Below are 12,730 nucleotides of genomic sequence, written 5' to 3'. Positions count from 1 at the left end.
CTGAGCCATCTTCACGTTGCATTTTGTTTCGGTGTAATGCAGGTGGAGTTCTTAGCCCGAGGTCATCGCGGGAAGGGTATGGTACGGCGTGGTTGTGTGCGCTGGTTGGTCCCGTGGCGCTTCATCAGCTCAGCTCTGCAGAAGTACGTTATTTTGAGGTCAGTTTTGGAAGCTAGTAGTGCTTTATTGCTAATACAGAGGTAGTCTGCCCTGTCAGAATTATGTGATCCTTAATCTTGATGTAGGTATGTCATAGAAACCATAAAATAGCCTGGGTTGAAAAGGACCACAGTGATCATCTAGTTTCAATCCCCTGCTATGTGCAGGGTCGCCAGCCACCAGACCAGGCTGCCCAGAGCCACATCCAGCCTGGCCATGAATGCCTCCAGGGATGGGGCATCCACAATGTGCAAGTCAGATACTTTGTACTTTAGGTTGCCCATAGGTCTTGTATTAGGAGCTCATGTTACTCTGTAGACTTGTTCTTCTAGCAAAGACAGAAGGCCTGTGAGGTAGCTATAGTGCTGCATCCTTCATGTTCTCCAAGCCATCTGCATTAAGCACTGATGTCACTGTTCAGTTTTCCTCTGAGTTGAACCTGGGACTGCATCGTGCAACAGCTCCCTTGCTGGACCAGGTGCCTGCTCTCCCAGCACATCTCTCAGTGTTGGTGGCTGGCGAGTCAGGGTGTTGGAGCCTCTTCTCTTAATGCAGTTCTAAAGACGGGACCCAGCAATCACTGCTGATGGAGCACTGCACAAAGGGGGTGGCTGGTGGTGGGCAGCTTGGCCATGAGTACAGTCGGGTTCCTATGGGCTATGCAGGTTAGCAAGAGCATGGTGCTGCCTTTCGTTCCCTGTGTGTTGGAGCCAACTCTCACATCTCCTCTGTGTATGCTGGGAAGCACCTGCTCTGCTTCACCACTGTGGGAGCTGAGCTTCTGTTTCTTGTTGGCCATCACACAGGATCAGGAGAAACGTGGTGTTGCCACAAGACTGCTACCACCTACTTCTTGGCACTGCAGGAATGTGTCACTTTCTCCTTTGCTTAAACACAGTGGCAGTACTGCTGGTGGAAGCGATGGTGCAGCTGTATCCAGGTGTCTGGTGCTGGCTATTAACTTTTCAGTCAACCATCTTCATTGACAGATGATGTGGCTGAAGTCTTTGCCTGAGCTTTGCTGATGAAAGTGAAGAGCCATCTTTCTTATGCAGTGACAGAGTTTGTCAGAGCAGAGCTGTAACGAGTGGTACCTTGTGAAAGTGGGAGGATTATCTGAGGAAGACATTTCTAGGAGTGTGGGCTTACTTCATCCTTTGCTTGGTGAACTGATAGAATGGTGTTGTGCACTTGTGTGAGAGGTTGCTGGAAACCATTTCTTCATGCTAGTGTGTTGCTCATTTTTCAAGATTGTGTGGATGTCCCACTGGATATGGAGAAAACAATGCGGATATAAGGAATCATATAAAATATATGACTTTCTTTTGAGGGCCTTAGAAGCTGCACTGGCGCTCCTTATGTGCTTTGTACATCTTCATTCTCTGCTTGTCTCTCATTAGGATCAATTCTTTATCAAGAGGAAGAGAAGTATAGCTCCTTCTGTCACTGAGAATCAGGATGGACTGGTTTGGAAGGATGATACAACAGTCTGCTCGTTGCCATATTCTGAAATTCTACGTGTCATGTTAAAAACAACCTGTAATTTTCTATGTTCACAGGCAATGTAGATCTTTAGCTTTGAGCCCTTCCTTGCTTCACTCTGGCACTGCCTCATGACAGTCACAGCTTATCTTCTGTACAGATGCATTAAATTTTGCAACAGAGTGCAAAATGTTTATTAAACAGATGTGTAGCTATGGAATTGAAATGGGATTGAGAAGTGGAGACATTTTGTTAGTTGCCAGAGTCACTGTGTTGTGCCTAATGCTGGGCCAATGTTTGCTAGTACATAGGGTCTCCTGCAGATTTCTTTTATGCCACTGGGAGGTTTGTGAGAGGTGTTGGGATGAACGGCTAATCCTGTACTGGGATCCTGACAAACAATGAGATGCTGAATCCTGGAACTGAGTCTGAAGTGGCCATAAGTCCTGCTGGTGAAGAATTAAGAGATCTGGTTGCTTTCTGCATTACTTTGGGCTGTTCCTGTTGCTCAGCTTAACACAAGCTGAGTCCCTTCATCAGATTTTCACATGAGTCCTGAGTGTTAATCTGCATCCCTACAGGCCAGCAAAAACCTGTGGTTGAGTTAAGAGCTGAGCTGGCACCAGCGCTGTTGCCATGCTCGATACCTGTGGATATTGTGAGCTTGTGGACAGGAGCACTTTGCTGTTCAGATTCATTGGAAATCTTAATGTCTAAGGAAAAATCTGAAGAAGCCTTGGCTGCCCTTAGCTAAAGTACTATCACAAACTCCAGAATCTTAGTAGAGGCTTCTTTTGTTGTCAGTACTTCGTCTTGAAGTGGAAGCAGAACGTGTGGATAGGGCAAGTGTAAATGCAGGGCTTCAACCTTCTGCTTCACTTGTAATGTGTTCTTACATAGTTAATTGGTTCTATTTGGTTATATCTGTGTTTGTGGTTTGTTTTGTCCTGCAAAATGTGGAAAGCAGGAGGAGATGCAACAATAGCAATTAAGTAATCCAGAGCACTGTGTAGTTGCAAAGTGGCATGAAGCCTCAGCTCCAGTCACTGTAGCATAGTGTGTCCTGCAGCTGTGGGTTGGGACCTGACAGAGCTTTTAGAAAAACTACACAGCAGTTATTTGTACTTGTGCAGACAGCAGCTCTTTTTTAATCTTAAGGGTCTTCAGCAGGTCTGAAAGAAACTCCCGCATCCATGTCATGTCTGTTGTGTTTTGTGGGGACTTGTTTGTCATGCATGCTTGATCTTCATCCTGACATTCACACTTCTTCAGAAGGGACTTCCAGATGACCAGAGCGATGTTTGAGTTTACTGTCAAATGCACATGAGGCACTTTGCTGGGTCCTTACCCTTTTTATGGACAGAAGTTGGAGCAGTGTAGAGGTAGGTTCCTTTGAGTTTTGCTTTGAAGCATTTATGCAGAAGCAGTATGGTCCATCTTATTTAGCATTGTCTCAGAGATGGTACCGAGCAAATGTTATGCTACATCACGGTTCATGCAGGTCCCAAACCATGGAAACTTGGTTATTGACTGTATGGTTGCTAGCCTGGCTGGCTTGGGGCTGTTTGGAAAACAGTGTCTTGCTGTTCTTCAAACTGCACCCAACTACAAGGCAAGATGTAAGGCACATTCCAGTCTAAAATATGGTCTGCTTGAAGGCAAAGAGAAATACAAATCATGCAGTTAGCCATGTGATAAAGCTGAGTATAGCTGACTGGGGGCTGCAGCACCTCTCCTACAAAGAAAGGCTAAGAAAGCAGGAGTTATTTAGCCTGGAGAAGACTCTGGGAGACATCATTGTTGCCTTCCATACTTAAAAAGGGGCCTGCAAGAACATTGGAGAGAGCCTCTTTATCAGGGTGCATAGCAATGGGGTAAGAAAAGAGAGTTTTAAACTAAAGGAGGGTAGATTTGTCATGTCAATCACGTCCTGCTCAGGGACATGATTTAGCAGAGGGTTGTTAGAGTTAGGGTAGTATGGTTAGATAATGGTTGGACTCAATGATCTTTAAGGTCTTTTCCAACCTGAGCGATTCTGTGATTCTATGATTTAGATTAGATGCAAGGAGGAAATTCCTTACCATGAGTGTGGTAAGGCACTGGCACAGGCTGTCCAGAGAATCTGGGGGTGCTCCTTTCTTGGAGGTGTTGAAGACCAGGTTGGATGGGAGCTTGGAACCAGGTGGTCTTTAAGGCCCCTTCCAACCCAAATCATTCTGTGATTTTAAGATAGAGGAGGGCAGTAATTGGATATGTGGAAGCAGTGACATTTTGAGCTCAAAGGGAGAAGTGAGTAAGGATGTTAACAAGAAAGTCTTACAGACTGGCTATTCAGATGCATGCTCAGTGCACCTGCTTAATTTAAATGGCAATACAAGTTCATACAAATACAAGCTCAGCACCCTGCAGATTTGTTACTGGTCTCAGAATAGCTACTTTAAAACTAGAGTTACTGTTCTTTATAGTCATGGCCTAACATGTTGGCAGTAGTGAGGATCTCTTGCTCAGTAGTACACCTAAATTAAGTAGAGATGTCAGCAGAAGAGGCACTTTCTGTAGTGACTGCCAACTACAGTGCGCTGAAGTAATAAAAATCAATCATGGTGAGTGCAAGAGAAAGTACCCCAAACTCTTTAATGTTACTTATATACTAAAGGCTTGAATATCAACCCTTTAATATCTGGAGATGAAAATGAGGAAGTGCCTGTAAGTTTTCCACTTCTAGAATCGCTTCCTGGTCAGAAAAGCTTAGCAGCAACTGGGACAGTTTGTGGAAGGGAGACAGGGACTTCTTCTCATGTTGTATTTGAAAGAAAATGGAAGTTTTCATTGTAAAGCAAGATAGGTCCAAATAAAGGCAGAGGATGGAGTCTGGGTGAAGTAGAGTTAAGAGATGAAAGTAACAGGTAGCTCCTGAAATTACAACATGTAGGTTCTGTGTGAAAGGGTGGAAAATCACGAAAAAGGTAGAAGAGATTGCCTGCAAAACTGTGTTGTATACTGTGATATTTTCAGTTGGAAAATACTTTTTTCCCACCCCTTTTTTTTTCTCTATAGGGAAAAAAACCCACCAAAAATAGAGAATTCAGGTTTATTGCCAATTTGTATTCTCTTACAGGTCTGAAAATGTGATTAGTGCAGTATGTTGTTATTGTCCTGATTATGTTTTGCTGAGATTGGGTTAAAACACATTTGTTTCCTACAGCTCCATGTGATCAGTTTGTTGGTTTTGACTTTCAAAATTTCCTTTTCACCCATTGCTGCAAATCTCTTAGCCAAAAACAAAAGAGAACCTGAATTCCTAGGGAATTCTGGATGTGTTGGAGCTCACAAGGCTTGCTATGGGTTTTTCCTCTTGGCGAATTGTTTGCTATTGCACAGATACGGGCCTTTGTATGGTTCCTCAGAGTGCTGGAACATTGTAAATTATCAAAAACTCCCTCCAGTTGAATAATTGTAGAGCCATGCAGTTGCTTCTTGTGTAGATGGCACATTGTTCTCATACCTCATACACGTAAAGCGTGATTCATCTTCAGGCTCTGTCTGTGGACTCACTGTGCTTCTTGACTGGAACGTGTGCTTGTTTTGAAAAGCTCCCTGTTCCTGTGACTTAATGTAAAGTACATAGATATAGCATGTGCAAAGTCATCATTCCATGAACCACCACACCAGTGAACCTTTATTTCTTATGAATGTGTGCCCTCTGACCTTCAGCCAGTTTCTTGCTGGTTTTTTTTGCTGTGCCCATGCAATCCTTCAGCAGTACTGCTAGCCTGCTTTCCTTCTGTCCCTCATTATAACCAGAGTCAGACACTGCTTGTTCTGCAGGTTTTAAGACTGGTTGCATACTGGCCGTGTTCTAATTATAAGCTGAACAGAACCAGTAACAGTTAAGTGAAATCTTCAGCCTTTATCTCAGTGGTGACATTTCCTTAGCCTTCTATTTCTACAAGTTTCGTGGAAAATTTAACCTGAGTCTATATTGCTTTGCCCAATTTGATTGGTATTCACCAAAGGGAAACGTTTTTGTTTAAGTCTCCTTTCCATAAGAAACCAGAGCTTAAAAATAATGCTGTAGGAGTAAATTGAGAAAACTTGCATTGGGTACATATTTTTTGACTAGTTGTTAATCTATATATACACTCAGGCAGGAAAAATAATGTTAAATAGACACACAAGCTTTGTATCTGGATGTATGTCTTAAAAATTAGGTTGATATGGTAGGATAGGAAAAAAAAAAGAAGTGTGCAATTCACATAAGTACTGAGAAATGTCCAAATATTCCTTTTCAGCAGTGGTAACATCCATGTCTAGGTGGAAGTGGCTTATTGAATGTCACATCATTCAGACTTCATTTTCTATTTATTGTGGTAGGTAATTGGGGTAGCTTCTGATAGAGATGATGAAATACAGCAAAATTATTATAAATGCTTTGCATTCCTGATGCAGCATTTCTGTGTTTTTGTTGGTTTTTATGAGGTCTCACAGAAACCATGATTCTGAGACGTTTCCATCCTGTCCTGAAACAAACAAAATATCTTGTATATGAGGACTGGCACACAGATTGGATAAAAGTCACTGCTGTTTGATTTTTGAGATAGCACTGTTGATGTTATTAGGGCTACAAGATGAAACAATGGAAAAATTGTTCTTACAATAGATAAAGTTCCTATGAGCAGTGGCTTTTGTTTTTTCATGTAATTAGTGAAAGGAAAATAGTGTTTAATGGAGAAAGGCAGAGCGTTGGATTTAGGCTTCTGTTATCTTACTGAATTTTTTGTTGTTGTTTGTTTTATCAAAAACATTTAATTTGTTCCAGAATTTTATGATGGAGAATGCAGTTTTGAAATAGCTTGTTTTTACTGGCACTGTTTCAAAGTACTTTCTGATTTCAGTTTACATGCGTAACATAAACGAAAACACTCCAAATCTTGGAAGAAGGGACAACCGAGAAAGCAAGTCATGTTTCTCAAATGGAATGTGAACTTAACTCTTCATTGCCTGGATTCTTTTCTTAGAGTTTACTTATGTATTTTTTACATAAGGAAGGCCTGCTGTTAGGTAAAGCTTTGTTTTTTCAAGTTCTACTGATGCAAGATGACTTGGAAAAGCCAGAGTGGCCTATATTTGCATTTGTTTATGAAGTAGTTAGTACCTGTGCAAAACTTATGCTTCTGAAAATGATGAGGGGAGGGGGAAACATACAGTTATTTGGCAAAGCTAAAATGAACACTGAGAGCTAACTGTACAGATTTTTTTTCCCCCTTTGTTTCAGGATCTCTGAAGCTTGCTCTTTATAAGGTGAAGTGCTGTGAAGACTGTTAACGTAGAAAAATGGACATGTTGCAGATACTGCGTAAAACCACAGAACGCTTGGAGTGTGATCACTGCAGCTTTAGAGGAACGGATTATGAAAACATACAAATTCATATGGGCACCATACACCCAGAGTATTGTGATGAAATGGATGCTGCTGGTTTGGGTAAACTTATATTTTATCAAAAAAGTGCAAAACTGTTTCACTGCCACAAATGTTTCTTTACCAGCAAGATGTATTGCAACGTATATTATCACATCACAGCACAACATGCAGCACCAGAGAAATGGAGCGAGGAGCGGAAAGGACAGGTAGAAGGAGGTTCAGATTCCTCCAAAAAGAATGGTGCTATAGAGCCCCAGAAATCTACCCCTTCCCCTGAGTCTCTCAAACCTGCCCTTTCTCCTGAAGTCCCCAAATCTGAATCCAAGCTTCAGAAATCATCAGTGTCCCCAGAATCCCAGAAGTCAGCTCAGACTTCTTTCTCTGAGCCGGAGAAGTCAGCCCAAATCATGTCCCCAGATTCAGAAAAGTCAATTCAGGCTGTGTCTCCAGATCCGGAGAAATTAGTCTCAGCTGTGTCCTCAGACTCAGAAAACTCATCCCCTGATGCGTCCCCCGACCCACAGCAACAGTCCCCTGATGCATCCCCCGACCCACAGAAGCCAGCCCCTGCGGTGTCCCCAGACCCACAGAAACCGGCCGTGGCTGCGTCTCCAGAGCCCCGTCGCCATTCTCCTGCTGTATCACCAGAGCCCCGTCGCCATTCCCCAGCAATGTCTCCAGAGCCCCGTCGTCATTCCCCTGCTGTATCACCTGAGCCCCGTCGCCATTCTCCAGCCGTGTCTCCAGAGCCCCGTAGATACTCCCCGGGTGTGTCACCAGAGCCAAAGAAACCTACTCCAGCTGTATCCCCTGAACCACGAAGGTATTCCCCGGCTGTGTCTCCGGAGCCTCGGAGGCATGCTTCTCAAATGCGTAGGCCTGCTTCTGCTTCTTCTCCTGAAACCCGGAGGCCTGCTCCTGCAGTTTCACCAGAGTCATGGAGACCTGGTCCCACCGTTTCCCCTGAACCCTGGAGATCTGCGCCTCATGAAATGCAGAAGTCTTCCACGGTTTCTCCTTGGGTTGCAAAGGCTTCCATAGAGTCTCGAAGGTCTGCCCCCGAGTCCCGAAGGTCTGGCCCTGTTGCATCACCAGAGTCTAGGAGGCTCGTATCTGACTCGTGGAAATCGACGTCCTTTTCTGAATCCCAGAAGTCCACCCTTGTTTCTACTGAGCCATGGAAACCCATCTCATCTGTTTACCCAGAAGGCTGGAAACCTGTTCTGTCCCCTGACACGTGGAAGCATTCTTCCCCTGTTTCTCCTGAGCTTCGGAAATCCAGTCATGCTGTTTCCTCTGACTCTTGGAAGCCTTCTTTCTTTCCCGAGGTCCGTAAACCTGCTACTTCGGTGTCTCCTGAATCTTGGAAACTCTCCGAGTCCCGGAAATCTATGTTCTTTTCTGAAACTCAGAAGTCCACTTCTGCTGCTTCCTTTGAGGTTCAGAAACGATCCCATTTCCCGGAGCCTCGTAAAAGAGCTCTGTTCCCAGAGTCACGTAAATCTAATCCTGCTGTTTCTACTGATGTCCAGAAACGTGCTGTCTTTTCTGAGACCCAAAATAAGGTGTCTGCTTCTCTTGCTTCTACTGAAGGCCAAAAACACGCCTTATGTTCTGAAGCACAGAAGTCAGCTCTTGTTTCTCCTGAGGTCCAAAAGCATGCCCTATTTTCTGAAGCCCAAAAACTTGCTCCCATTTCCCCTGAAGTTCAGGACCATACTTCCTTTTTGGAGTCTCAGAAATCAACTTCTCCTGAAATTCAGAAACACGGCCTCTTCAATGAGGCCCATAAACAGGCTCATTCTGTCTCTCCAGATACACAGAAACAAGCTCTTTTTCCTGACTCCCAGAAATGTGCTGTATCCCCTGATATTCAAAAACAAGCTGTATTTTCTGAGATGCAGAAACCTGCTGCTTCAATGTCCTCTGATGTCCAGAGACATAGTGAAACTACTGTACCTTCTGAAATCCCGAGAAACATCCTGTTTTCTGAGTCCCACAAATGTGTTCCAGGTTTTTCCTCTGAGCCCCAGACACCCAGTGAGTCTGGTGAGAGTGACTTTCTTTCTCACAGTTTAGATGATCAGAAACCACTGGATGACTTATTCTCACCAGATGAACAATCCATATTAGCCAAAGAATCACCTGAAGACATGTTATACTCATGCCCAAAAAAGAAGCCCAGGAAAGAAAACCAGGACAATTCAGACTCTGAACTGAATAGCAGCGAGTGTGGAAAAGCAGAGATGGACTCGATGGAGATGAAGGAGCAAGAATCCAACAGTGACCAAGAGCAGTATGATATGGAGTCCTCTGATTACAGCAGAGAGAGCAAAATAGGTGCAACTACTCCCAGTCAGCCACAGTGCGTTCTTCAGTTTACCGAAGAGAAAGAGGCTTTCATTTCTGAGGAAGAAATAGCAAAGTATATGAAGCGTGGCAAGGGGAAATATTACTGCAAAATTTGTTGCTGTCGTGCGATGAAAAAAGGTGCCGTCTTGCATCATTTAGTCAACAAGCATAACGTTCAGAGCCCATACAAATGTAAGATATGTGGCAAGGCTTTTCTCTTGGAGTCCCTTCTTAAAAACCATGTTGCTGCTCATGGTCAAAGTCTGTTGAAGTGTCCACGTTGTAATTTTGAATCAAATTTTCCCCGAGGCTTTAAGAAACACTTAACCCATTGCCAAAGCCGTCATAATGATGATACACCTAAAAAACACTTGGACAGCCTTGAACCACTTGAAGAACAAATTTAACTTGTATTTTTCCTTGTGTTAGAAAAGCTGAATTTACAACAGTGTTCAGAAGTGTTGCTGTATGTTAACCGAGTAGTTTAGCTGATCTGACAAGTCAGAAGATGCATGGTTTGTTGTACTATGTTTAACTTGTCTTATAGATGTTTTACTGAAATTATTTACTTTTCAAAGTCATTTTAAATACATGTCCGTGTCTTTTTATTACCCATCAGTAGAGTCATATTTTTTTGGATGTACTATGTTTTTGAAACCAAAATGGATACAAACTAGTTTTGTAAAGATTTGTAAAACATACAGGCAATTAAGGACTGGAGTGGCAACCCATGTATTTCTGTGAAGAATGAGCTTGGTTTTTTGCATTTGTTAGATGTCTTATTTTTAAAAATGTTTTTATCAAATTTTTAAGATGAAATTTCTTACCAAATTAAAAGTGAATGAGCCAGGCACGAGAAACTACCAACCCTTCTGGAATAACTTGGCCCTGAGGTTGTAATTGAGTGTATAGTCATTTGTTGGAAATTTCTTGCACTCAATTCTCTGTCTTTCTTGTCTCAGTTTTAGAAGCATTGAGGTACTTATTTTGTGATTATGTATTTTGGCCATGTGTTAAGCATGAACTAATATACATTAAATTGATGGATTAAGTCAGATTACGTATAGCTCAACATTTTCTCTTGATAATTCAGATGTTTGTAATGTCAGGAAAAAATACATTTCTTGTATCTGGTGAAATGTTATGCTTTAATCTTTTAACAATAAAAGAAAGCACCCAAACCTGGCATTGACCATTTCTCTTTTCCTCCAAATGAAGAGCAATTACGTATGTAATTAGGTATAAAGAAGACAGTTCTCTGGTGTTCCTTACCCGTCCATCAGAAGGCCATTGATAGCCTATACTGAGATATGTAATAGGCAAAAACAAATTCCACGTACAGTATCACAGGCTATACAAGGTAAGCAGTGGTTCACAGGTGATGCTTACAGCTATGAAGAGATTACCTTGGTTTGGGGAAAAAAAAACAATCTGTTTGGAAATGGTATTTTCAAATGTAGAGAAAGTGTAGAACTCCTTTGGGAGTGGGGCTGCAAAGGGATTAAGGTGAGTTTTTTGGAGCTGAACGTTGATTTTTCGTGAATATTTTAAGAACAGTTTTTTAATCATGTAAAATAATTTGGGGATTGAGTATAGCAGATTGTGTCACCGCAACTATTGCTGAGCTCATACATAGTATTTTAACAAGGACAGGAGAGGGGAAGAAGTTGAACTGCTTGCCATCGTGCTGCTATTACCACCAGGTCTGAAGAGACTTCCATGTAAGTAAGTGGTGGTCAAATAATTGCATACATAGCTTCTGGTACTTACTTTCCATGGGGAATAAGAAAGGTTGATTAAGGAAGTATCAAAGCTAGATAAATCAACTTAAAACTTGGAGAATGTGAGATTTGTGAAAGTGAGTGTGAAACTGAGAAGGAAACAAATGGATGGGGGGAATGGCCAGAAACTGGAGAGTAGGAAGTTCTGCACAAATGTGCGCAAGAACTTTATGGTGAGGGTGACAGAGCACTGGAACAGGCTGCGCAGGGAGGTTGTGGAGTCTCCTTCTCTGGAGATATTCAAGACCTGCCTGGACACCTACTTGTGCGACCTGGTGTAGGGAACCTGCTTTGGCAAAGGGGTTGGACTCGATGATCTCTGGAGGTCCCTTCCAACCCCTATGATTCTGTGATTCTATGGATGTGTGGGGTTGCAGCTGAATTCCAAGCTTTCTGTGTATGGCTTGTAGTAATCTGAAAAAACATGATTAATTTCGTTTCAGGTATGTAACATGAACAGTTCCTGGTGCACGTATACTTTTCATTTTCTTTCCTGTGGATTTATATGATTTAGTTCAGCATGTACTAAAATCAATCAAACAAAATGGTTTTTAATGGATTTCTTGGTCAAAGGAGAAGTCCAAAAAAAAAATGTGCTTTTTTTAACTGCAGGCACAATCAGGCTGGATCGGCACTTGGACGTTGATCAGTTGTTTCTAAAGATCACAGCTATAGGCATCCTACATATAATTAACACTGAAAATTATATTTAAAATATCAGAAAGCTTTTGATATTGTTTTGTAAAACTTCTAAGACTCAGAAAAAGACAAGTAGCAGTTTCTCCCTTGCCCCTGCGGTACATCATAACCAGCTTTCTTCTGTCCATTCTGCAGTCATACGGCCTTATGGCAATGTGGAGCAGTGTGCTGATCCTGCTGGAGACTGGCTGCTTTTTCCCTTGTGTTGTGGAGCAAGGGCAGCCTGCTGACCAGCCTTGCCTTGCAGCTGCAGGCCCCATGCACTGGACACAGAGGATGTTGCATCTCAAAACAAAGGGCCGGGACAGAAGGGACAGCAGACTCAGGTGGGCTTATGGCAATGCTGGAAGAACATCTGAATCCTGGACTGTATGGTGAGATGCTTGCAGGAGTGTCCTGGCAGCTCAGCTGTGTGATTTCCTCACATCTACTTTATCTGTCAGTTGCTTGTTGGGTTGGTCTTTTCCTTCAGTGCCTCCACCTACTTAGTCTGTATCTCACTGAACGCTCCAGGCAAGATTCTTTTTATGCCTTGTGAAAGAGTGTCGAAACCATAAGTTACAACCCCAGACAACATGGATACATCATGTATACATGCTGAGAGCTTTGTTAGCTGAGCCCTGAGCATTGGCTTCCCGGCTGAGTCCTGTTGAGAGGCTTTGGGGCACCTCCAATTGCACCTAGACTGCAACTGAGATTTGTATCGGTATCGGGAACTTGTTGCTTGATTACCTGTGTCAGATGCTCATGCGTTTGTCTCAAAGCATCTGGCACTGGCATAGGCTGCCCAGGGAGGAGATGGAGTCACCATCCATGGAGATGTTGAAGTACTTTG

General features: G+C 42.9%; 1 protein-coding gene across 3 annotated transcripts; it reads left to right on the top strand.

The window, feature by feature from the left end:
• On the top strand, positions 1-10,601 carry CHAMP1 (chromosome alignment maintaining phosphoprotein 1). 3 transcript variants are annotated; one of them, XM_010728316.2, is made up of 3 exons: positions 15-158; positions 2,914-3,023; positions 6,917-10,601. In XM_010728316.2, the coding sequence occupies exon 3, from the start codon at positions 6,976-6,978 to the stop codon at positions 9,820-9,822; it is 2,847 nt and encodes a 948-aa protein (XP_010726618.1). In that variant the 5' UTR covers positions 15-158; positions 2,914-3,023; positions 6,917-6,975; the 3' UTR covers positions 9,823-10,601. The 3 variants fall into 3 exon arrangements, with proteins under 3 accessions (XP_010726610.1, XP_010726618.1, XP_010726628.1); XM_010728308.3 differs by lacking the exon at positions 2,914-3,023 and having other exon boundaries at positions 1-158; XM_010728326.2 differs by lacking the exon at positions 2,914-3,023 and having other exon boundaries at positions 15-143.
• The last annotated feature ends 2,129 nt before the right edge of the window (positions 10,602-12,730 follow it).

The sequence above is a fragment of the Meleagris gallopavo genome, chromosome 1 (assembly GCF_000146605.3).
Source record: "Meleagris gallopavo isolate NT-WF06-2002-E0010 breed Aviagen turkey brand Nicholas breeding stock chromosome 1, Turkey_5.1, whole genome shotgun sequence".
In the NCBI taxonomy this organism is placed as follows: domain Eukaryota; kingdom Metazoa; phylum Chordata; class Aves; order Galliformes; family Phasianidae; genus Meleagris; species Meleagris gallopavo.
The sequence above is the reverse complement of the archived record's forward strand: the minus strand, read 5'-3'. Positions and strand labels throughout refer to the sequence as shown.